Genomic DNA, 25,433 nt, shown 5'->3' on the forward strand with positions numbered 1-25,433 from the left:
GCTTACTCCCAGGCCTATTAAATACTCGCCATCCCCTTGGTGTGGGCGGTAGGAAATCCTGCCCTGCACAGGGCAGCTGGGATCCCTCCAAATCACCCCAGGTGCTTCACGGTCAATTAGAGGCGAGCGAGGGAGAGGGGTTAAAGATTACGCAAAGGACCAGACCCGTGACACAGCCGGGAGCAACTCTGCTCATCTATATCATAGACACTAATTTGGTTTAATTTACTTCAAAGACTTTCCTGTAGGCTGTGGCATACGCAGGGTTGGGATCTATTTTTTTTCTCAAAAGAGGTTTTAAAGGGGGCAGGGGCCTTTCTCTTGAAAGCATCCCAGGGAGAGTGCTTTGGGGTTGGATTTTTTTTTTTTTTTTTTTTTTTACAAGGGCTATCTCCAAAGGCAGATAAGAGGGAGCCCTGGGAAGTGAAAGCTAAAAATGTCTATATGAAAGGAAACACAACAGACAAAGACTGAAGTGAAGCAGTTAAAGCACTTTAAAATAAAGCCTCTCCCCACCCAGTGCCTGCAGAGGGGCAATAAAACCATCCTGCAAAGCGCAAGCCCAAGATTCCCCCAGGAAAGCATGCCCTTTGGGGAAAGCTAAAGATGTTGAATTATCCCTTAGGAAATGAATAAACCAGGGACAACTTGGTGCTTTTATCCTTTCATCAGTCCGGGAAGAAGTGGCTTGTTACTGCCGGGAGGCTGAGGGAGAGTGAAAAGCCAAGTGACCGGTGGGGCACGGAGCAGCAGCCCCTTGGCAGGCAGGGAGGAAAGTGGGTGGAAGCAATGCCAGACACAGCGAGGGTTAAGGGGTGCAAAACCCCTCCGGGGACAGACCCTGCGGGAGCATCCCCAGAGCTGTCCGCTTTCAGCCCCGGCATAGCTCCTCCTTGGCTGAAATCAGGGTTAGACCCACTAAACACTCCTGGGCGTCTCTGCAGCATCTCAGGCACCTCCCGATTTCAAAGCAGGGGACTTCAGCGCTTGCACATGCTTGACTTGGTGCTGTGCACCTGGGCAAAAGTGGCACCTCCTGACCGCGGCCCCTGATCGGCCTGTCCTCGAGAGGGGAGCGAGGAGCAGCGGCGGAGGAAGCGCTCCATAAATCACCGCACAAAGAGGTTGTGTTCAGGGAAGCATCAATAATCACGTTAAATAATTACAGGGGAAAAAGTTGACCAAGTGAGAATAGGAGGGCTGCGGGGTCAGCGCCGGAGGGCAGAGACGGGAGGGAGAGGTTTGAGGGCAGGCTGGAGGGATGGGAGGTCTCAGGGGATGGGTAATAGGATGCAAAGAAAAAGTGTTGCTAGACTCTGAAAGCAGGCTGAGACTACTCCAGGCAGGTCCTGAATGCATCTAGATATGCATTCACTGACCATATCCCAGCTCCAACCTGTGTGGGGAAAATCCAGCTCTCAGCACCTCTGTGCTTGGGAGAGTTTGGTAGGGGAGATCTGGAGTAGATGATTTCATTCAAAGCCCAGACGTAGTGATGGTGGTGTTATAACATTTATTTTAATTAGCCCGATCACAAAGTAATGATAAAACCTGCTCAAATCACATGTGATTCGAGTTTCTTCTTCTGCTGGTCTTGAGCAGGACCAAAGTGGGCAGTATCGGAGCCCTTCCATCCAGGACAGGTTATCTGGCATTATTTATGTCACCTAAAAACAACAGGAAAAAAAATTGCCACCCAGCTCAGTTCTTGCTGAATGACAGCAATAAAATGAACGTGGATGTGGTTCATCTTATTTAGTTAATAAAACCAGACTAAGCAGCCAAGGTAGAAGAGAAAATGAAAATGATGATTTGTACGAGGGCTGTTTGATTTACAGTGCCAGGGTCACTTGCCCACACTGCTTCCTCCATGCAGATTGGGGGGATAATTAATTACATGCTGCTAACAGACTTTGCCACTTTGCTAATTGACTTGAGCTTGTCATGAGCCATTGGCCCTTGACATGAGCTTACAGTCACAAATGCTGGATTTGCTTCGGGCGCCTGCCTTGTTCGTTAACGGATTCCAGCCAAGAGGATGAGAAGGGACTGGAGCATCTTTAGCTGAATTTGAGATGCCCCCCAGAGCCTGGGTCTCTGTGATGAGCCATGCTCACTCCCACTCGGTTCATCTCCATGTGTCTGAGCACTCCGTGGTTAAGTCACTCCTGAATGAGCTGACTTGTTCACTTTGACAGACTAAAGCAACTTGCTCCTTGTTGGCCACTATGGCCTGAAGAAAACCCTCCCTGCATCAACTAATGCAACATTGACCAAAGAAGTCAAGCCAGAATTAACTAATTAGCTGGCACTTGGTGATGGCTGTAGCAGCTGGATTTCCCAAGTGAAGCCAGCATGGTAGCACCTGCCTTATCTATATGTGCAAAGACCATGTTGGTGCCGGAAGAAAGGGCATCAGAAGAGCAGCAATGGCCAACATGCCCTGGAGGGGTGTCCAGGAGGGGAGCACTGCTGCAAGCAGACCTGGCTGACACCCTGGCCAAGGAGATTTGGTCAAGGAGATCAGACCCCCGGTCATTCCCACCTGGATCTGCAGTGTGGCCAAGCCCACTCCAAACACTCCCTGTCTGCTCAGGGCTGTGGGGAAACCCAGCTGAGTTGCAAACTGCTCTCTCCCAGGCTTAGCTGCTCCTGCCTGCACCGGGTTAGAGCTAGGTCCTGCACAGGGACCATCTCCCCAAGCCTCCAAGGGGCACATGTCCCTTGGTGTAGGGTTGGTGGCACCAGCAGGGCTCAGGGTCCACCACTCTCCCGTCCCTGAGCCCCGGAGGGGTCCGGGAAACACGGCTCCCAGCTGCATCCAGGACCCACCACGGGCTTGTGCGGGGAAAGGGGGGCTGCAAACAAATCAGCTGCTCCCAGGCACCGAGGGTTTTTATTCCTACCATAATTTTTCAATTTACAAGGCAGTAAATGAAAGAGGAAGATGAGATTTGCTCAGCGCATTTTTCAGAAGTATTTACTGCTGAGACCACTGGAAAAGCCATTTAAACAATTGCTTTTATGATACAACACACATTAAAGAAACTTCCCTAATATTTTTTTCACCCCTCTGCCACTTCGTACCATACTGCTGCTGTTTTGTTCAGCTAGCTGGTTTATGGGCTGCCTTGGTTTTAATTGGGCTGTAGCCCCAGGGTGCACTGAAATGTTTGAGTTTCATTTGGCTCGAAGTGTGCTTACAGCTGATCGGGGGAACATGCTGGGTCCTGCCTTAACGTCTTCTGTCACCTTGTGAGCTGGAAGAGCCGTGTGAGGGGAAGGGAGCACCCAATGTGGGTGACGTACCTCCAGCCCAAGTGCCGGTGGTCCCCACATCCCTCGTGGAGATGGGTTCCTGGGTTCCTGGGCTGGGGTTTAGAGGATGGTCACCATGGCCGTTTGATGTAATGAGGGACAGACTGAAGCCTGGGACCTTCAGGCTGGTGTTTAGGAAAGGCTTTTTCACTAGGAGGGGAGGGAAGGGGACTGTCCCCACTTGGAGGGTCCAACAAAGCCCAGCCCAGCCTAGCGTTGGTGATGGTCCCACCCCAAGCAGGAGACAGGACTAGAGATCTCTGGCGCTCTGTGCATTTTCATTATTCATTATTTACCTTTTAACCCAGCCGTTCCCAGTGGGCAGTAAGAGATGCCTGGGCAGGGGGGGCAGCCCTCCATACCGCTAAGGCAAGGGCTGTGTCCCATCACCCCCGGCCAACCACGGGGATGGGCGCTGCCCCCACACCAGGGCACATCGCCTGAGCCCTGTCCCTACCGTCACCCCGTGGGACACCCTGATCGTGCGCTTTAAAAACCTCACACCCCCCCCCGCCCCGCAAGAAAAGAGCTGTCTGACGCCTGGCTGTCGGGGTGCACAGGGGGTGTGGGGGGGGGGTTTGGGTTCCTCCCGGGTGTCCGTGTCCCGCCGTGCCGCCTGCAGCCACCGGGCGGCGGCCGCGGACCGCGATCGGGACCGGACCCGGAGCCGCAGCCCGGACCGCCCCCCCTCCATCCCCCGCTTCCCCCTTCCCTCCCGTGTGGCACCGGACAGGCCCGGCTTGGCTGAATTAAGGCGAAAAAAAGGTCAAAAGGGCCCGTTCGAGGCCAGGGCGATGCTGTGAAAGGGACCTCGGTGGTGGAACCAGGCGCAGCTGCCAGGTCTCGCCCAGCAGCTCCCGTCGCCACCGGGCACCGAGGTGTGGGGCATGTCTGCAACCGTGGTTGAGAGCCAGGGTTACAGGATCTGGGGTTTTCCAACCCAAAGGAGTCAACTCAAGTAGACAGTTTGGTGGGGGGCGACACAGAACTCTGGTGCAAATCGGTGGCAGTTTCCCTTTCCAAAAGGGATTCAAACCTTTGTGTTGTTTCCACGTCAAAATTCCTCCTACTTCGCATGCTTCCAAAAAACGCATCCTCGAGATGCAGCATCTATGCAACGCTGAGATGTTGATACGAACTAATGCCACTCACTTTACACTTTGAACGGATGAAGAACACCACACTGCAAGGGAAAAACGAAGCAGTCGGCTTTTCTGTGCCTTCTGAGATATTGAGCCAAAGTGAAAAAGAGCATCTTTAATTTTCCCATAGGATGGGGAAAAAAAAAAAAACAAAACACCTTTGTTCCTACCTGCTCCTCAGAAGGGAAACTTGTGTCCTCTGTGCCAGGTACGCAGTGCCAAGCCCGGCAGGACCCGGGATGACTGTGTGGTCCAGCACTGCAGCTCGCGGGACCATGAATGCTGCCTCAGCACACAAGGTACCCTCCCGGGGTTAGTCAGAGAGCAGCAAAACCGGCACACGGGGAAACACTCCCAGCTGGAAAACCACAACCAGGAGCCCCTGGGTGGTCACACTGCGTTGCCCAGGCTCGGTGCCGATGGGCCGAGGAGGTGCGAGGCAGCTCCTGCCCCTTTCCTTTGGGATGTGGCTGGGTTGAGGGCTTTAGGAGCTGGCCTGATGTTAATAACTGGCCTCAACACGCAGCGTTGCAAGAGCCATTGTGTTTCTGCCAGCACCAGTTGCTGCATCAGCTCAGATATTTAATAGCAAAATGAATGAACGAACGGAAGTGTGAATGCTTCCGTGCCAGCCATTAAGGCTGCACATACTGCGCACAATGTGCTAATCCCCCCCCGCCGTAATTGCACCCCCAGGCCCCGGGTGTTTTGGCGCACAGGACTGAAAGGCTTCTGCTGTTTGTGCCGGGTGGCAGAGCCGGCCGGATCCCCCGGGGCAGCTGATGCCGACCTGAACGGTCCCTGCTCAGAGCAGGAGGGGTAAGTGTGGTCCTGCCAGCCGCTGCCTGGCTGCTGTCTTTGGGGAGTTGGTGGCCACATCACGGGAGCATCTTAGGACAGAGGCAGAGATGAGTGTGCACCAGCACTACGGCATGGGGCCATGAGCTCCGTTGCTGACCCTGGCACTAACTCTGGTGCAGGGTTACGCCACCGGCACAGGTACGACTACCATGCAGACAGCCCGGCGAGCTCAGAGCCTCTCTCAGTGGCGTGAATTAGCCCATAAATCTGCTACATGGCACTACGGAGACCTTCCATGGGATGGCCATGCAAGCAGGCTGGTGGAGTGCAGCCTAGCTCTAACCCGCAAAAAATGCCAAAAAGCAGAAGCAACTGAGTTATTCTGACTTTTATTTCATTGCTTCTTAGTCCACACAGTCGGTATAAAATCAGAAAAGCAAAGCAAAAAAAAAAAAAAAAAGAACCAAAAAAAAAAAAAAAACAAACCCCAAAATGAAAAAAAAACAACAGCAGCAACACAGCGTCTGGAGTCCTCAGAAGGCAGCCTGGGGTCTGCGCAGGTGCCCCTTCAATTCATGGCCAGACACATCGCTGACGCACAGACGGAGGACAGACATCTCGCTCCGGCAGCGGAGACCGACAGGACTCCACCCAGAGCTGTTTCTGTTCCTCTTGACCACGGGGGGGCGGAAAAAAGGAACCTCGGTTATAAATGCTTTATTAAAAATAATAGTAAGAGCAAGTCTAAGTACAAAAGCAGTTATAGCTCATTTATATTACACAGAATTATTTCTCATTTCTAGCTTTGTTGTTTACCTCAAGGTTGTTAACTGAATTTCCAGTGAATAAGGTTAAATGGCTAGCAATACAAGGAATGGTAAATAGATAGCACCATTTCATACATCTGGTATTTGATTTCATAGATATACTGGGTTTGCTTCTTTTTCATCGGTAGTTTAGCTCCACGGCAAGGATAAAGCACGTTTAACGGTCGGGAGCATCAGTGCCCCGGCGGCTTGGCACGGCACGGCACGGCACGTGTGCCGGGAGCACCCCCGGAGCCCGCGCAGGCGAAGGAGGACAGCCCGCGCTGGATCGCAATTCAACCTAAGTGATTTAAAAGCCCAAATTCCCAGCGGGTGTGGTGGCAAGGCAATGGGACTCAGGCACATAAGTCATTTAGGCACTTGGGGCAATCAAAGCCTTTGCTCCGAAATCCTTCAAACCTTTCGGAAGTGTCTCCCGTCAGATCTGGACGTGCACTTCGGTGACCAGGATCACAGCATGTGGCAGGAGCGGGGATCGACCCTCCGGCTGGCGTAAACAGGCGGAGCTCCGATTTACGCCAGCCTAAAACCAGTCAGAGCTGGGGTTTTCTGATGGTTTGATACGGGCTGGGATGGGGAAGGAGAGTTCAGGTCAAAGAGGATTTTGCATGAGAAAAATCACCGCGCTCTTGTTACACTGTTAGGAGTAATAGTTCCTTAGGCACTTGCTTTAGGCTTTAAAACATAGCGTATGGTCAACAAAAGCAAACAATACTATGTACATATATGTAAAAAGTGTTATAAATAGGTTTTTTAAACCATAGATACTATATACATCTTCAATTAACAAGTAACCCTTTGAGTGTTTCCTTTTGGGGTCGGTTGGGTTTGGTTTTGGTTTTGGTGGGAGGGTTTATTCCTTTTCTTTTTTTTTTTTTTCCTTTTTTTTGGTTAATTTTCTTTTCCGTTTTCTCGTCTATTTTCCCCCGCCTCCGTCTCCTCCGTGGACGTCATGAGTGCCCTTGTCACGCCATGCCGCTTCCCGCGGCATCACTCGCGCTTCCGTAGGATGACGTAGACGATGCCGCTGGCGAGGGCCAGGGGGAAGGCCAGCCACGCCAGGATATAGGCGAAGCCGTAGGAGGTGTTTTCCGAGGCTTGGTGCCAGTCCGTGTGCCTCACTGTGAAGATGGCCGCGCCGCTCATCACGCAGAGCCCTGCCGGGGAAGCACACATAGGAAGGGCTTAGCAAAGCCACGCGTGGAGCAGTTCCTGCTGGAAACCCAGAGCCAGAGAGGATAATACCCGACGCCGGCACGGGAAACTGGTTTTATTATTGCCTCTTTGTAGCCTGGCTCCTGGAAAATACGGTATGATTTGGGGGGTGTGATGCTGGTGAGTGGGGATATCTCTGCCAGGCTCTGAGCAAGCAAAGCCCGAGCATCGCCTGGGCTAAGCCATCCCTCAGGCAAGCATCAGGCATCCCGCAGCTCCGGGCTGCTGCTCCGGACCACCCCGCTCCCCTCGGTAGCTTATTTAAAACCAGACTGTAGCCTGAACCACCCTACCAGAGCTGCTGCAAGATGTCAGACACAAACTCCATTTCTTTTAAAGTACAAAAGTTTCTTTATCAGCTGCCCAGGCAAGTACAGCTGGGGACCAAGGATGCTCTGGCCAGGCAGGTCTGTGCCCTGCGAGCCCCCGTCCTCCTCTGCGAGAGGAGCAACCTGCAAACCCCCCGCCCTGCAAACCCCCCGACCCTGCACACCCCACTGTGCCCGTGGCTCGTCCCTCTTCCCCGCGTTCACGCTCACCAGCCACAGGGCACTGCGGGTCCCCGAGGGCTGTCTGGCCAGGCCCAGCTCTGTTAGGCAGTGGTTTAGCTTTGTTGCAAAACCAACCCATCAGCGTTGGGGATTGCCCAGAGCTAACACAAAGCCACCTCTATTTCTGCCCAAAAACATGCTCTTTTAGTCAATCCCAGCAGTTCTATTATACAGTCGCGGGGCTGTTGTCGGAGCCGAGTTCCAAATCCCCTGCACGGACCTCGGGACCACCTACATTTAACCACCGTGATATTTGAGCTGTAATTCCACTTGACACTGCTCCTTTGTTCTGGGAAAGTGCAGAAGTGGGAATACGTTTCATTAACGCGCCGCTGGTGCAGTTTCCATTCTCTAAGCACGAGAGCCAACTCCCACTGCCCCGGCCCATGCAGAGAGAGCACAACAATTGTCTGCCGATGCTGGTGGGATAGAGAACAGGCGTGCGGCCACGCCGGTCACCTACAGACAGCAGAAAATACAGCGGCAATTGTCCGCATGAGGAATTTGGTACAATGGAGGCGATGGTTTCTGCAGCATCTGCACTGATTTTGGCCCGGAGAACGTGCTCGGGAAGTGAAGGACAGCTGCATTCAGGTGCTTGCACCGATGCAAGCAGTAACGCGTTGATTTAAGAACACACTTTAGTCTTGCTTTGACGGGCCAGGAGGGCAAATGCTATCTAAAGTCTGTTCCTGCAGATCTGTGCATTCTGGCCCTGCAGACAAGCTGGGATGGGTGCTGGTGCATGCTCATGGTCAGCTCTTCAACGCAGGGCTTTGCAAAAAGCTGCAGGATGTGTGGAAGGCCCTCAAGGCTGAGCCTACACTCTCCACCCCACAGGGACAGCAGCTCTAGGGTGGGAGGGACGAGAGAAAGGGGATAAAAGTGATGCTGAGGATGGAGAGTGTGATGGAAAAGTTGGGTCAAACCCTGAGAGGCCCAAACCAACATCTGTCCCATGCCAGGCTTACACAGCTATGAGAAGTTATCCATGGGTGTGATGGACCCACCAAGGGTGGAGGGGAGCTGTCGAGGGCCTTTTGATGCCTTTGTGGTGGCTGAAATCCCATCAGGGCACATTCAGCTACAGTTTGGGGCAGGTTTGCCAGCAGTGTGAAGAAGGTGCTGGGGATGCATCCTGCCCCGCCGCCGCACAACAGACCCAACTGACCTCCTGCATCTCTTCTTGCCCTTACCTCCGCTCCCCAGTTCCCCTGAGCCACAGCCGACGTCCTAGTGGAGACCAGCCCCTGCTCTCCTCGCCGGCTCTCAGGGCACCGCTGCCCAGCTCTGCCACCCAACAGCATCCAGCAGTCCTGCCCCCGCCACCCGCTGGTTCAGGTCCAGCATTGCTGTTGGTCAGGCTCCAAAACTGGAGATTTTGAGCTTTGCCAAAGCTGCATCACCCCAGGAGGTGCAGGGTGATGGAGGGCTTCAGGAAAAGCCTTCTCATCCCCTCCCAGAAGGAGAGAGGTCCTTTCCAGCTCTGCTGGAGCTGAGAACAAAGCACTCAAGTGGGTAAGATCCCATCCCTGGCAGACCTGCAGCAGGGCGTTGTGATGCCAGGGCTTGCAAGGCATGGCTGAACACCTGCAAAGCCTGAAGGCCACCAGAATTTCCTCCGTTGGCTTTAGACAGCAGTGGCCTTCCACAGCAAGCTGCAAGGAGACCAGGTTCAGGAGATCAAGGTTCAGCTCCTTTGACCAGAGCCATCCATACCTCCAGGTGGGATCTCCTGGCAGCGCTGGCACAGCCATGTCCTGCTTCCTACCAACAACCCTGAAATTTAGGGTCACGAAGACCACAGCTGCCCTGAGCCCCCTCCTCCAGCCTTGACCAGGAAGAACAGCAAGGATGGCCACCAGTGCCCACCTCTGCATGGTCCATCCAGACCCAGACCTCTGCCTATGGGTCCCCCAGGCCATGGGGAAGCTTCATGGGGATCAGGTCACTCTTCCTGTCCTTCATACCGGCTGGGGATGGATTTGACCCATGCCTCAGGCCAACAAGGGAAGAGACAGTAGGTCTATGGCCTGACCCTGCATCCCCTTAGGACACCCAGCACAGCATGGACAGGAGGATTGCAATCTCATTTTCTCTTCCTCTGAGAATGAGGATTCACCAGCAATCACTCAGGAGAGAGAAGCCTTCTGCTCCCAGATCTATTAGAGAAGCTCTCAGGCAGATAATTGCATTATTAATGCCCATTTCCTCTCCTTGTCTCCATGGCTGTAACAGGTTTCTATACATCTGTCTTTCCAGAAATGGTGAACTGATACGAACTCATCACCTGCATTATGGCCCAGCAGATACATTTCTAATAGATTTCATGCCGCACTTGCTAATAAAGGTTAGCTCTACACTTTTCCAGGGTTTGCAAAGGCCATTCGCTTAGAGGCTGCTCAGAAACTCTGTCTATAGTTCAGTGGACGAGTTTTTCCGCTGATTTAGTGGCAGGACCTAGGGTGGCTTTTAGTTTAACATCAAAAGCTCTAGCACACCATTAGTTTCCTTCCCAGACAGTCTGTCATAATTTAGCCAGAACCTCGTTGCACAATTTATTTTTACTAGTCAAACGCTTGAAAATCCTCTCCACTGGTTTCATACGTGGAAACACAAATGGAGCCAGCGGCTTTACAGCATCTATATTTGCAGAACTGCAACGCAGGACGTGAACCATGGCTCGTTTCCAGCGTTGAGTTCTTGAAGAGTTAAAAATAGTAGCTGACAGTTCAAAGTCAGCTGGCTCACCCTGCACGCTCCAGCGGCTCTTTGCTGATGTGGAAAGCACCAGGCCCCCTTATGGCGAGTTTATAAATAATCATCAGATCCTCTTTCACCAAAATAGGATCGTCCCTACTTCCCCCACCCCGCCAGTTGTGGAAACCTCACCCAGCCTGGTGAAGGTAAGTCCCAGGGCCACCACAGCCACCCTGGTCCCTCGGCATCCCACCCCGAGCCGTGGGAAGAGCAGGCGGAGCTGCAGGGTGCCCTCAGCCCGGCAGCCCCCGCGCCCTGCCTGCCCCACCGCCCGGCACCGCTGGCACAGCTCTGCCTCCAGCGGGTCCGGCACCCTGCCCCTCCAGAACGTCCCCAGCCAGGGCAGCACCTCCTGCACCTTCCATGAAGCAAGGGCAGAAGAGCTCGGATGCGTAACGGACCCCATCCCAGGGCGTTCGAGACCTCACATTGTTCAACCCCTCTTCCCTTCACTGAGCCACACAGGAGCCAGCTCGGTGGCCCTCCTGCTTCTGCACCAAGAAGCATGCTCGTTTCCACCGTTACCCTCTCCTCTGCTTGAAAGCCCTTTCCCCACCGGTGACAGCCCCCTCGATCAGCCCCCACTTACCAGCAAGGATTTGGAAGATTCCAGTAACGTAAAACCGCCCGCCCTTGGTGAGCGTGAACAGCTGGCAAAAGAACAGGAACAGGGACAAGACGCTGAAGATGATGGAGAGGATCATCATCGCTTGGACAGACTGCAGCCATTCTGGGGAAGGAAAGACAAATGGAAACCTCAGTGCTGGCACCACAGGCAGTGAGCCCCCACCACAGCCCGGGCATCATCCCCCGTGCCACCGTCCCACCCCGGGGTGCCGCTGAGTTTCTTAACAGCTGGGGGACGTGGCCACATCCAGTGCCCACACCAGCTGGCGAGGTCCTGAGCAGGGGACGATGCAGCCTGGGATGTAGGATGACGTGTGCATGGACCAGCGTGCTGGGGTAAAAGGAATCGCAGGGCCACGCGCTTTCTCAGGGAGCATTTACAATAAAACACGAGCAGAGAGATTAGCTCCGATCTGAAGCCTGCAGAAATCGAGACAAAGTCTCTCCCAGCTTCATGTCAGGCCCTGGGAGCTGAGCTGTACTGGAAACACAAAAGCCATGTGCAACAAGCCGTGAGACACCGCGCTGGCCAAGCTCAGAGGTAAAATAAATACGCAGCGAGTGAAAACCCCCTCTGCCCTTGCGTAGTCAAACTTTGTGAAAAGAGCCTTCCCCAGCTGCCAAACACAGCTGCCTCCCAGAGCAGACCAGTTAAACCAGCCCCTGCGTGACTCACTGCCCAGCTATTTCCAGGCTTCGTGGGTGTGTAACTCCCCGCGTAAAAGAAAATATAAATAAACAAGCAAAATGCTGCTGCGTCCCATGAGTTGCCGCAGCTTGACAGAAAGAGGCAGTGCCTCGCAGCGCAGGACGGGGCCGTGCTCACAAATAGCTCTGCCTTTCCCTCTCCTTTTAAAGGTTGAGATCAAAATGAGTATTTGCAGCCTTCCTTGAGAGGTCTTTAAGGATGCAATATCGGTTAATCCACCACAAAAGCCAGGCAGGACTTGGTACAGGTAAACTGAGGCACAAACCCAGTGAAGGGCAGAAAAACGCTGGTTTAGGCTGGATGCTCAGACAGGGGAGGATTAGGCAGCACTGAAGTCTCAGTCCCATGTTCCTGCCACAGTTTTACTCCCACCAGTTTCGCTCCTCCGGCTGCACGCTGCAAGAGAGGACTTTCTGCAGCAAATAGCAAATTTGCTATTACTTAACAAAACTTCCAAATAAAGCTACGCTTCAGCGCAGCAACCTTCAACGCTCGGTGCAGCAAGTGAGGCCACTTGGGACTGCCCGGAGCAGCGTCTGCTCCCAGAGCAGCGATCACGCTCCCCCACCAAATCTCCGCAAGCTGCACGCACGGAGGTGAGAGCAGAATTTGAACCAGAGAGCGATGTACAGCCTTCAGCTGGGACGGTAATGATGATCCAAGCCTGAGCCCTTCCAGCAAATCCACGCCTGCGGGGAACATCCCGTACAATTTAGTAACGCTTGGCGTGTTTGACTTTGGACCATCAATTCTACCTCTTGTCTTTGCATCTTGTGTCTGGACCTTCGTGCAATGGAGCAAATTCAGGCTCTGCTCACCAAAACAGACCGAAACCACCCAGAGCAGCCTCTGCTCATCACAGACAGCTTTTTCCTTCCTCTCTTTTTTGTGCTTTCCATGCCAAACTACTCCACAGCGTTAACGGGCTCTGCTAAAGAGCTGCTGCGCTTCACTCGCTTCGGGTTTACGTCCACGTGCACCAGTTGCTGCCGTTCCTTAGGAAGGAGCAGCTGTCGCTGCTGTCACTTCCAGGAAATCCCAGCGTGGCTTTCACCCTGATGTGCACCCCAAATGTCCCATATATTTCATCTATCTCTGCTGGCCAGGCAGGGAACCCCCCCGCCTCGACCACGCCTGCCCCCTCTGCTCTGGCCTTGCTAAACCAGACGGCAACGGAGGGCATGAAGCAGCTCAAGCGCTGCGAAAATTCAGGTCGTCAATCATTGCTCAGATGGGGCCAGAGAAGTATGGTTAGAGGACGTCCAGCTGCTGGATTGCAATCTCCTTCCACGCCTCAGCACAGAAGGGATTCCCGTCCCAGGTCTGGGAAGCTGAGCTTTCCTCTCGCGCCTTCCCGAGCCCTAAACCTGGGTCCGGCTCCGTGCACCGGCTCAGCCAAAGCCTGCCAGGCCCCAAGCCCTGCAGCTTGGTCCAGGACCCAGGAAGCCAAGTCTTTTGTGATTTCAAAGGCCACGGGATCCGGAGCCCTTTCTGCTCGGAGGTGGATGCTCCGACTGCCGGTTATTTTAGGAGCACGCTGTCTAGACGGAAAGCTGAGCCGAGCTGCCCTTTTAATTGCATCCGCCTCCCCGTGCCTCTTTTTTGGTTCCAAATGTGAACGACTTATATAGGTTTTGTAAAAATCCCACTGTAATAAAGAGCCATATCAGCGGATATAAAGGCAGGCACTGAGGGAGAGGAAAACGCACCGTGACCGGAGGGGTTTCGGCAGCCAGCCGTGCTGCTCTGCTGCAGCCAGAGAGCAGCGGTACCACGAGCGTGTGAGCAGGGAACTCAGGAGATGATCCCACAGCCCAGAGCTCTGCGCCTGCTCACATCCAGCCCTTTGCTGACTTCTATTGGCCTCCTTTGTAAAAACGAGGGGCAGGATGCCCAGCTCATGACTCGGAGACCCACAAGCGCCAGCTGCTATACTCCCATTAAGTCCAAGCCCAGCTGCCCACAGCCTTCAGCTGTATTAGCATAGCTAATTGCCTGTAATTCATTTCAAAACACCACTACAACTGCAGACAGGATTGCTACCTCCTTTTAATTGCTTTGCTCTTAGTGCTGTGTCCTACCTATAGGCTTTTAAAAATAAAGCGAGTTTCCCACAGGGAGGTCTGGGCTCCACGAGTCGTACCGTGGGGCTGTCAGCACTGTTTACTCCCAGACTGTTATTTGTGGTTTCCCCTGGGCAGCGAGTCGGTTATTCCATTTTTCTCCTGCATCTCTCCAGCTCCGTGTTTATATCTTTGTTCTTCAGGAGGAGGAAGAAAAGGAAACCGAGTGGAACGGACAGATAACACCCTGCACACCGCTTCCGGAGAGGACCCATCGGGAGCAGTTTTAGAGCCCTTTCAGGCAGTCAGAAACAAAGACAGACGTTTTTTACAAAACAAATTCAAAAATTTCCCTGAGCTCTGCAAGCCCTGATGTGCTCATGCCACCACTTACAACAGCAGGGAAAAGACTTTGCCCCTGGGATGCTGAAGATCACATCTCACTGCCCTAAAGTCTAATGTGAAAGCAAGAAACCCAGAGCAGAAATTGAAACCTAGAGCAGAAATTGCAGCTGAACTCCCCCCCAAAAAAGACAGCATCTAACCCAACCCCTTGCAGCAAAGCCCCAGCCCTGCTTGCAGGGAGGTTTTATACCCGGACAAGAGGTGTAGCTGAGCAGGATTAATGAGGCAGCCAAGGAGAAAGAATAAAATGGAAAGAAACTTATTTGAGGATTTAGCTTATATGCTCGTTGCAAGACATGACTAAATTAGCGCTATGCATTAAAAATATCTGTGTGCTGGGACCTGCAGCTGATGGTGACGTTTTGCACATATAGCTTTCCCTTTGCGAACTGCGTATGCTTTGTACACTTAAAAACCAACCACTTCTCAGGAAGAAAACATCTACTAAGGATGTAACATATAATATATACACAACTAGAGGGAGGGGAAATTCATGACCACGCCTGCATGGTAAAACCTGCTCCTGCAATGCTGCAAATTAAATACCAGCAGGCTCAAGAACAGCACGCACATCTACTGGCACAAAGGCACCAGCCCAGGTCTGCCAGGAAAAGACGCATTTTCTGAGCAGAGTTTTTCCAAAGCAGACCCCCAGCTTCAAGGTCTGATCAAGAACTTGAACCCAACTTGCATCCTCACCTATGAAGCAGGCAGGTCACATCACAAACGCTGGGGCTTGCAACGGTTTTAAACCTTCATATTCAAACAGTCCTTAAGAGGGTTGAAAAAGGTGAACTGAAGATGCAGAAATATTAGCTCTATCGCACCATTCTTCTGGGGGTGAACTTCAGACCGCTGCCCCTTGGCAACTCACTGTAGCAACTCAGAAAGTCAAAAAAACTCAGCTACCTGCAGAGCTACTCCTGAGCAGCACAGACACCCCCCCACCCCGCCGCCAGCCCCATCGCTCAAAAGAACAGCATCACAGTTCGTCGGCCACATGCAGCAGAGCTGCTACGATCTCCTAGAGGAAATCCAGCTCCATGACACTGCAACTTTCTTCTGCTTTGGTCCCAGACGTCCCACCTGCACGAAGTCAAACCTTCCCCGGCTGCATTCTGGGCTGCTGGATGCTCGAGCTGGGAAAAGCAGGTTTTGCACCCAACAGTTGCTCCTTTCCTGTTCTCCTATGTTCACGCCTTGGAGAGGACCGCACGGTGCTGGATTGAGGTATTCCTGGGAATCCTGCCAGAAAAGGGGATTTTAAAGAGTTCCCAAGGGGATGAGCAGGTGGGAAACACTGGGGCTGCAAGGAGGCAGTGAATGAACACGGTGCTGCAATTCCTGCCCAAGACTTCCTGGTCCTCTTTTGTAGCTCCTTCAGAAGGAGATAAAACCCCCAAAGCCCTCTTTTGTCCTCTTGTGCTCTTTTCCTCTCAGCTGTCCTCTCTTTTGCCTTCTCCTTGAAGCTCCATCCAAGAAGTCCTTGAGGCCAGGATGCCCGTAGCTCTTCAGAGCTGCCACATTCAGACGTCCCATCAGACCGAAGTTCACGTCCCACAGAGGCAACCTCCGATGCTGCTGAGGCAGCAGAAAGCTGCTGGCACCATGAAAAACACCTTCCAACAGCTCCACAATGCCCAAGCCAGCTCCTCTCCAAGACCCTCAGCGTGGTGGCTCTGACTCCCTTTTGGCTTGTGTGTGAGCGCGAGCTGAGGTGGCGGATACATCATTTCAGACTCAGGTCTCCAAAGTACCAACTCCCACTGATTTCAAGTCCAGGCACCAGGAGCAGGGATGGGGAGCGGTGGAGCCCTGACCCACAGGCACACTCCTGGGGTACACTCAGCCTGTGGCCACCCGGACACCCAAGAGTCTCATCAAGGCCAAAAAAAAGTTGGATTCAGGGTTTTCCAGCACTGCACTCTACAGTGGACTCGGCCACCCGTTCTGGTTTTGCAGTCATCGTTCGTCCACATGTTGCCTTCTTCATCCCTTTTGCTCCTCTTCCATGGGCCAAAGCCCCCCACCCAGCAGGGAAGGCCGACTGAACCCCCCCTTACGCAGAAATAGGGGAGCCAAAGAGCTCTGGAGCAGCTGAGAAAAAAACAGCGCTAGTTCCCTACCTCTCCTTACCAGATGTTCTCTGTGAGAAGAACAAGCAACCGTAAAAACCTGGTTTTAAGCAGAGGAAATCCTTTTCATATCACAGGCAACACGGTCATGGCAAAAACGGATCCGAAATACTCTCCGGGAATACCTCACAGTTTATTTTAGACAACTAAGGGGCAAGCTACAGTCACCCCCAAGCTGGCAGAGAGGGGTTCAGCCCTGCCCGAGTCACGCCAATGTTATCGATCATTAATGGCAAAGCGGGTGCCCCAGACCCACAAACTGCTGAGGTTAAAAACCGGCTCTTTGCTACTCTGCTGCAAACTGCGAGGACCCTGAAGGACCAGGTACGTCCCCAAACCAAGGTATCTGTACACGTGGTCCATAAGCTGAATGGGGCCGGCTGATGGCTAGAACTTCGAGTGCGAAGGCTGTGCGTTAACAGACATACAGGCTATCCAGTGTTTACTGCAGGGCTTCATTATAAAAGACTCAGCACCCCTCAACATGGGTAATTTCTTGCTTGTTTACAGCTGCCCAGCAGAAATAAAGCAAAATGCTCCAACAGTATGGCGCCCGCAGGCTCAGCAAGACACATCGCATAAGGGCAGAAGGTTACTTTAGTATTCCATAAATAGCTGAAACCATTTCTTTAATCTTTGACTCTTAAAATCTTTGAACTTCTAATTTGCGGGGGTGAGTGGACCACCGCCTCCGTCTCTCCCTCCCACGCTAGGAAGTGTCCCCTCGCCAGTGACCAGTTATCCAAGTCTTGATCCAGTTGGCGCAGTCTTGGCTCTTCCCATGGGCCGGAGGGGAATTTGCCCCCATCTCTTTTTGTTCAGATATTTAATACTCACTATCAGAAATGGAATTAGACATTGAGAAATATTTTTCCTTGGCGCAAGGCTTCAATGCAGCCTTGAACATCGTTTTCGGACAGAACAAGGATTACAGCAAGTGAAATGGCACCTCCATCTCTCCATACCTTTTCTATGCCATGCGAGTCCAGCATTGCTGGAAGAAAGGGTTTGAAAGAGTGTAGGCAGCAAAGCCAGTCTGGGGGGGCTGACAGAACAAAAGCAATGGGGTCAGAAGTTTCAGTTATATACATTTTACAGTGGAGAAGATGCAGCGCAATTCCTCCTGGTCAGGGCACAGATGCCCCTGCCTTGTGCCAGGGACAAAGATTTTTTTTTTTTCCTGCCTCCTCCAGCACAAAGAAAATGCATTTCAAGCCCCAGCAGTGCTGCTTTGGGTCCCTAAGGGGCTCTGGGAGAGGGAAGGTCAGTGGGCCATCCTCCCACCGACGGCAGGTCCATCCCTGCCCGCCCAGACGGTTCAGGGCAGAGCTCCACTCCGGGCGACCCACCTGGGCTTTGCTTGTGGCCATCACATCAGCAAATCATCATCACACGGCTCACGGCACTCAGTAATCATGTGGATTGGCAGCCTGCGCATTTCCCAAAGGTTTGGGGTTTTCTTTTCCCTTTAAAAAAGCCAAAAACCACCAGCCTGTCTGTGAACAAGCCACAGTGCAGTGACAGGAGAAACTGTAAGAAGACAACAGGAAAAATGTCTCCTGATGTTACAGAAGGATGTAGGGATCTCCAAGGAGGTTCCCATTGCTTCCTCACATTCAGCATTCCCACCAAAACCAGGGGAAGAGCAGTAGAAAGTAGCAGAAAGGAAAAAAAAAAAAAAATCTTCTTGCCTGCATAAAACAATTCAGTTGTGGGAAAAAAAAGGCCGGTTTTGGAGGAAAAAAAATATCACTGTCTGGAAATTTGGGGTGGAATCTACTTAAGAGCACTTGAGCGGCTCAGGTCCGGCCGCGTGCCCCGTGTCTGCAAGCGGGATTGCGCAGCTGGGGGCTGGCGCGCAGCCGTGCCGACGCACAATTCTGGGATTCAGAGCTGAATTCCTGAGATAAGTCTTTTCCAGGAATGTCTGACAGCGCAAACGAAGCAAAGATTGCAACATTTTTTCCATAGTTCTCGGCCTCTTGAAAAAAAAAAGTCATTATCTAACAAGCAAACGCAGAAATCAAAGCAACAAGCAGGCAGTTGTAAAAGGCGAAGAAGCGGGCATCTGCCCCCGACCCGGCGTCTCCTCCTCCCTCCCTGCGCTCGCTCCCATCAGGGCCGCTCAGCCCTCGCGCACACAGGGCGTTCGACAGCGATCTGGGAGGTGGGAGCTCAGCCTGCACCGAGGCCGACTCCATCCTGCGCCCGAGGGCTGCTGGTGTCCCAGGGAGCCACGGTCCGACAGTCCTCCTGCGGTCAACCCTTGGGTCGTGTTGCTGTTCATTCAGTCCCCGCAGGACAATCTATAAGGTTAGGAGCACGGTCCCAAACCTGCCCCAGTGTTGAACACAAGCAAATCTTGCTGGCAGCTGGTTTTAGTAAGGTCAGCTTCTCGTTGGGCATCCAAATAACGGTCAGCTAAACAAAAGGGTCCCTGTGCAGCAATACAGAGGGCGAGAGGAGGCTGCGTCCATCCTCAGCGTGCTGAGACCAAGGGGAGCATCACGGCACAAGCAGCCCAGCACCCTGGTGCTAAGGCAAACCCCTCCCCAAAGCCCCCATCCGTGCTGAAAACGTGAGACCCAGCTCTACCGAATTCCGCATATTCCAAGTACTGAGTACCACTCCTTTTCAAAAAGAGAGGAAGAAATAACTGCACTACAGCGGCCACTGCGACGGCCAGAGGAAAAAACTGCTTCTACGTAAAGGCCAAGTTCTGCCAAAATTCCCGAACAAGGATTTCTTGCTCAGCCCAGAGCAGACCTTGGCACTCTGCGATTAACCGTTAAGCACCATCCTTGGCACAGGCGCAGAGAAACAAATTCTGAAGGCTTTCTGCAACCCAGTGCAGCATGTACAGCCCGTGTTTTGAAAGAGATTTAAATGAGAACGGTTTGCGGTATTTGGTATAGGATCTTTCATATTTTTGAAAGTAAGCATATTCCTAGCAAAAAGAGTAGGAGAAGCATAACAAGGACCAGGCAGGGGACAAGCGTGGGCCTCAGAGATGGCCCTGCCACAGCATCCTCGCCCCGTGTCCCTGCTATCACTCCGATAAGTGGCCGACCGCAGCTCCCCTGGCAGCACGGAGGTGGTGGGACCAAGGGGCTCGGAGACGGGCGGCAGGGAGGGTGCAGGGATCCACTGGAAAGGCTGCTGCATGGTTTTGCTAACAGATTTTAAAAGCCTTGAGTAAGCCTAGGAAGTATCTTCTGATTTTCCTACAGCATTGATGAGCTCTGGATCCTGCATCCAAGGTGAAGACTGGTCCTTAACAGCACAGCTCCCACACTCCTGCCATGGGGTGGATGGGGGACAAGCTTCTGCCCAAGCAAAACCCCCTTCTCCTGATGCCAGAGCAGAGCCTTCATACACATAGGAGCTGTCAGGGAGCTCTTTAAGACTTGAGCACAATGCATCTCTACTCGAAGAGCAGCCCACTGGGGCACCTTATCAACCAAACTCCGCTGCTCGACTGCAGGTTTAGCAGGGTTATCTTAACTATAGTCTCTTTAATGATAAAAAGTCATCACTGGAAAGGGTCCAGAGGGAAGCCCCTCTTTGAGCAGCTTCTGGGAACAAGGCAATGTAGACTCACAACACCCAGCAGGACAGTCAGACGTGGAGGAAACCATCCCAACCGCATTTTGGATAAGCCCCTCTCAACACTGACAACTCCCCGACACACAGCATCCTGCAAACACCCAGAAAAAGCGATGCAGGTTTGAAAAGGAAAAGATTTGGGGAGGCTTTACAGCCTTCGGCTGTGGGACTCTGGGGGGGGCAATCGCTGCCTTTTATTTCAAAGCGCAAGATCAGCAGTTTTGCAGCACGCATGAATGGCCGTGAAGCAGCCTGCCTACGCTGCAGATAGCCAACACCAGCCAACTGCTGATGAAGGACATGGCTCCAGAAGGCTCCTCGGCTGGGACGGGGTCCAGCCGCTCCCCAGCCAGCCCAGACACCACCAGGCGTCAGCAGAGACCCGCAGCAGTGGCTTCGCTCCCACCGAAACCGGAGCCCGGGCCCGAGCAGGGAACCACGCTGCTGCTTTCAGCACCGGGAAGATAAGAGGGAGAGCGAGCATCAGCATCCACCTCCCCACGTGGGGTACCCACAAGTGTTGTGCTCCCAGCAGGCTGGGGATTAGGGTGACCTGAACCTCCAAAAACCTCTGACAGTCTCCCATCGCTGCGAGACCCTCTGAGAGCATTGAGCGCTCTCCACTGCGACCGGTCCCTCCTTGCCAAGACCACGTGGCACTGGTTTGCTCCTACGCCAGGACCGTGTTTCCGGCACAGCGTGACTGTGCTCCCAGTGACATCAGTATGATTCACAACTGGTTTCACTGGGGGTTACACTGGGAGAATCTGTTTCCATGGGAAAGCAAGAACCAGACTAAGTGAAAACAAATGCTGGACACAGCGCGTCTGGCATTAGCCCTGTCTTCTGGGGAAACTGAGGCACAGGCTTGCCTGACTCCCTGAGCACAGATTTCATATTATCGGTACCACTAGGTGCCCCGGAAACTCTGTGTCAGAACATCTTCGCAAGCACTCCTCCCCTGCTGACCTCAGCAAGCAACTCGCTGGGCGATGTCACCCAGCGTGACATCAGCCTTCACCCAGCTCAGCCCAGAGGTGGCTGTTCAGCCACCCCAGACATGCAGGTGCCACGGGGGCCGTTTCGGCAGCGGGACGAGGCAGGGCCTGAGGGCTCAGCACATCCCACACACGGTGCACGGCAGCAAACCACAGGGTGAGGAGCGTGCCCAAAAACTCAGCCTGTCACAACTGCAGAAAGCAGGGCAGCTTTCCAGCTAGGGGACAGGGCGTCCTCCAGAGACAGGCTGTCCTCAGGGCACCACATGCATCTTTAAAACACCCTCACAACTGGAGCAAGAGGAAGGCATGCCAAAAACCGGCCTGTCTGCTCCCAGCACCGCAATGGCTGCCCACCAACCCCCCCCCATTTGCACATCCAAGTGTAATCGAAATGGGCTAATAACAGGAGACCACCGAAGAGCGCTCAAGCGGGTCACCTCCGCTGTGGCTGAGTGTGTTGAACACCCTGCCACGGTGCTGCCAGGAGCTGCCCCAGAGCTCGAGGGCAGAGCAATGGGCATTGGGTCTGGTACCTGTGCTAAGCCCCACCGCAACTTCAGGGACTGATAAGGTGGGGGGGGGGGGGCAGCAATCTTCCCACCGGGAAGGCGGTGGAGCCCTGCCCCTCCATCTAGGGACACAGCAGAGGAGGCGAGGGGAAGGGCTGGGAGGGAAAAACTTCAGGGGGGGTGCAAGGAAAAGCAAGAGGCAATCACAAATAACCTGCAAAGGCAAATCCCCCTTGATTTGCCCGGGGAGGAGAATAAAAGCGACGGGCAGCAACAGCCCTGATTGCCGGGAAGCACTCACCGTTCGTGGATGATGTCAGGCAGTGGAAGACGCTACCGGAGGTGCAGTTCTGCCAGAGGTCTGCCGTGTGCCCACCGTTCACCAGCCATTGCTGCAAGAGAGATGCAGCCCCGTGAGCAGGGCCCCGGCAGGAGCTGGCAGGCAGCTGCGTGTCCCCCCCCCGGGATTCGGCACCGAGCAGCCCCGGTGTGCACCAGCACGCGTGTGCCCGGCCGGGCGCTCCCAGGCACATGCATTTCTTTAGGAAGAGGTTTGGAAAGTAAATACTGATATTTGCTTTTAGCTGCTTTCGCCTCAACGGCAGAAAAACAGAAGCTCTTTATTCTCTTTAAATATGGACCAAATCCCGCGGGGGATGCGCAATTCCCTCCCCTCTGCTGTCCTTGCCTGGTGCCTGGCCGGGCTGTTTGAATGTTTCCACGTGATTTCTAACGACTTGGAAGATTTTTGTAATGTCTTCTACTACTACTACCACTCCAAAAAAAAAAAAAAAAAAAAAAAAAGAAAAGAAAAGAAGGGAAAGACGAGCCTGGTGAAGCAAGCCTGGAACTCACCAGCTCCACAAAACTGCTGCCTTAAAACCAAGTGAAACCTCTTCCTAAGCAGATGACATGTTAACTGGGCTCTGGACTGAGAATGGTGCTGGGAACCCTCTGTGCAGCATCCAACCCTCAGTCTTCCCACTGCTTGCAAAGCTTAAGCCTTGAAAATCGCCAGCAGGAGCCCATCTTGGTTAGGAGACAGAGGCTGTGCCTAAGTCACAGCCCCAGAGGAGCAGAGCTGGAGAGCAAAACCGCTGGTGCCGAGGTGCCAGCGCCCAAACCAGTCCCATTTCAAGGGGTTTTGCTCAGCCTGGCTGTACTGGTCCCGCGGGCTGAAGCCCATTAGCAGGTGGGGCTCCTTTATGAGAGGGGAGTGCAGTGTCACCCCCACGGAGGGTAGTTTGGGTGCTCTGAGGCTGCTCCATGATGGGGACCCAGCATGGGGGCGATGAGGAGACGGGCTTCAACTAATGGGGATGTCCTGAGCACCCACTGCGGCACACGACCAAGCGACCCACACCTGACACAGCACAAATACAGAAAAGCAAAATGCTCCAAACCCCCACTGTTAGTAAGCCCAGCAATCGGCAAGCAAGGCTTTCCTGCTAAAAGCCAGGCTGGAAAATAAACCACAAATAAAAATAACACCTTCTGGTCTTGCCGTGCCAAAACCCCCCTGCCAGCCGCTCCCCACTTCGCCGGTACCGGAGGAAAGTCGGTACTTACGCTAACGATGGTGGAGACGAAGAGGAGCACCAGCACGGTGACATGGAGCACGATGATCCCCAGCAGTAAAAGCAGCATCTTGGCGGTGGTGGAGAGCAGAACTGGAGGGGGAGAGGGATGCTGCTGAGTGTGAGTGTGAGTGTGAGTGTGAGTGTGTGTGTGTGTGAGTGCGTGTGAAGCCGGGCCCCCAGGGCAGCAGGAGGCGCTCCGCCGACGGCAGGAGCCCACCCGGCTCCGGGGATGCTTGGGCAGCGCCCGGCTCCCGGGCTTCTTCCCCCGGGCCCCGCCGACCGTGGCGGGGTCTGATCTCTCCGCCCGGGCCCACTGCCGGGTACCCCCGGGGGGCCTCCGAACCCTTCCCCCGAGCCTGCTCCCCCAAGGCCTCTCACCGAGGGGGCTTCCCCGGGCCCCCCTCCCCTGGGGACCCCCGGGGGGAACGTCCCCGGAGGGGTGTCCCCCAGCCCCTCTTCTGCGAGGGGAGCTCCGATTCCTCTCCCCGAGGGGAGTGTGCTCCTCGGCACCCCCCGGGGGGGGGGCTGTGTGTATCTCGGCGCATCCCACCCAAGGGGCTACCCCAGCCCTCTCCGCCAGGAGGGGGGGGTGTTCTTCTGCCCACCCACCCATGGGACCACCGGGGGTGACTCTGTCAGCCCCTCTCCCCAGAGGAGGCTTCCCCCGGCCCATCTCCCCTGGCGACCCCCGGGGAGGGGGGGTTGTGTCTAACTCAGCCCGATGGGGCGATCTCGGTCCCTCTGCTCCGGGCGTCCCCTCGGCCCATCTCGGCACCCCAGCACGGGCCCTCTCGGACCCTCTCCCCCGGGGAGGGGGGCACTTTCCCCAGCCCAGCTCCCCTCGGGACCCTCGGCGAAGGAGGAGGGGGCTGTGCTGACCCCTCTCCCCAGAGGATCCCCGGAGGGGGGGGGGGCTCCCCCCAGTCCCTCTCCCCTGTGGACCCCCCGAGGGTCTCTCCAGCGCCTCTCCCCCTCGGGGTGGCTGTTCCCCTCCCCCGGGGGAGCGCTCGGGGGCAGCCGCCCCCTCCCCAGCCCGGCTGGCGGAGCGGGCCGAGCCGAGCCAGGCCGAGCCGAGCCGGGCCGAGCCAGGCCGAGCCGGGCCGTACTCACGTCGCGGCGGAGCCGAGGGGCGCTGGGCGGCGGGAGCGGAGCGGGCAGCGGGAACGGGCAGCGGGCGGCGGCGCTGTCAAGTTTCCCCTTTAACCGGGGCCACCACCCCGCTTGCGTCTGCGGGACAGGGAGGGCCCTGCGGCAGCGCCCGGCCGCTCCTCCTATAAATGCGGCAGCGCCCCGGCCCGCCTCCCCCTGAGCCCCCGGCGGGGAGGCATTCGCTGCCCCGGCCCGGGACGTGCAAACACACAAACACGCACACGCACACACACACGCACACGCTCGGCCGCCCCCGCCTTGCCCTCCCGCCTGGCAGCGGGTTTGGGGACACACAAACGGCCGGGCTGCCCCTCCTTTGCTTCCCCAGGACGGACCCCGGGCGTGGGGAGCCCCCGCTGCTTCACACACCCGCGTGGGGGGGGGGGGGGGGTGGGTGGCAGGGAACTACCAGGAGGCGGCTCTGCCCCCGGTTCGCTTTCCGGAGCGGCCACGCGTGGGCGTGGGTGGGTGGGTGGGTGGGGGGTGCCCGCGTGTCTCGGAGCGGTTCCCGCAGCGGAGTGCGGGGCTGTAGGAAGCCGGGGCCGGTGTCCCGCGGCTGCAGCGCTGGCAGCCGGGTGTTTCCCTGAGCAGATAAGTGACTTCGGGGGAGGGCCGGCAGGGAGCTTTCCTCTTCCAGGGATGCGTGGGGAGGCGGGGGGGACATCGTCAGCAACGAGGTTCCACGGCGAGGGCAGAGGGCTCTGCTGCACGCCGGCTCCCCTGCCCCGGCGGAGGCAGTTTGTGTAGCCCCGGACGGGGATTTGGGGAACGAGCGTCTGGCTGCGCTGAAGTCGAGGGGAACACCGTCCCTGCTTTACGCAGTGTAGCTGTGTCCAGGAAAGTGACACCTTTGCAATTTGCGATGTGATTCTGGCTCTTGGGCTGGAGATTTTTAGCGCTTGAAAGCCAAATCCTGTGGGACCGAGTAACTTTTCACTAAATGGAGGGTGAGGTTTTTCCAAAATGCTGGAGCACTTGGGTGCTCAGAGTGGAAGAGGTGGCTCCACTCCGGTACGGAAGCCTTCACTCACTTCC

General features: G+C 54.9%; 1 protein-coding gene across 2 annotated transcripts; it reads right to left on the reverse strand.

The window, feature by feature from the left end:
• Window positions 1-5,634: 5,634 nt before the first annotated feature.
• PMP22 (peripheral myelin protein 22) lies at window positions 5,635-24,621 on the reverse strand. 2 transcript variants are annotated; one of them, XM_075770382.1, is made up of 5 exons: window positions 24,360-24,621; window positions 23,239-23,339; window positions 21,971-22,061; window positions 11,204-11,344; window positions 5,635-7,245 (listed from the first exon to the last, which is right to left on the reverse strand). In XM_075770382.1, the coding sequence occupies exons 2-5, from the start codon at window positions 23,314-23,316 to the stop codon at window positions 7,079-7,081; spliced, it is 477 nt and encodes a 158-aa protein (XP_075626497.1). In that variant the 5' UTR covers window positions 23,317-23,339; window positions 24,360-24,621; the 3' UTR covers window positions 5,635-7,078. The 2 variants fall into 2 exon arrangements, with proteins under 2 accessions (XP_075626497.1, XP_075626498.1); XM_075770383.1 differs by lacking the exon at window positions 24,360-24,621 and having other exon boundaries at window positions 23,239-23,358.
• Window positions 24,622-25,433: the final 812 nt, after the last annotated feature.

The sequence above is a fragment of the Balearica regulorum genome, chromosome 18 (assembly GCF_011004875.1).
Source record: "Balearica regulorum gibbericeps isolate bBalReg1 chromosome 18, bBalReg1.pri, whole genome shotgun sequence".
Classification (NCBI taxonomy): Eukaryota; Metazoa; Chordata; class Aves; order Gruiformes; family Gruidae; genus Balearica; species Balearica regulorum.

Excerpts from the sequence above, each read along its gene's own strand:
- PMP22 (XM_075770382.1), bottom strand. The coding sequence starts at position 23,316 with ATGCTGCTTTTACTGCTGGGGATCATCGTGCTCCATGTCACCGTGCTG. Across the intron at positions 22,062-23,238 it reads TCGTCTCCACCATCGTTAGC|CAATGGCTGGTGAACGGTGG; the intron begins GTAAGTACCGAC and ends TCTCTCTTGCAG. Across the intron at positions 7,246-11,203 it reads AATCTTCCAAATCCTTGCTG|GGCTCTGCGTGATGAGCGGC; the intron begins GTAAGTGGGGGC and ends CTTCCCCGGCAG.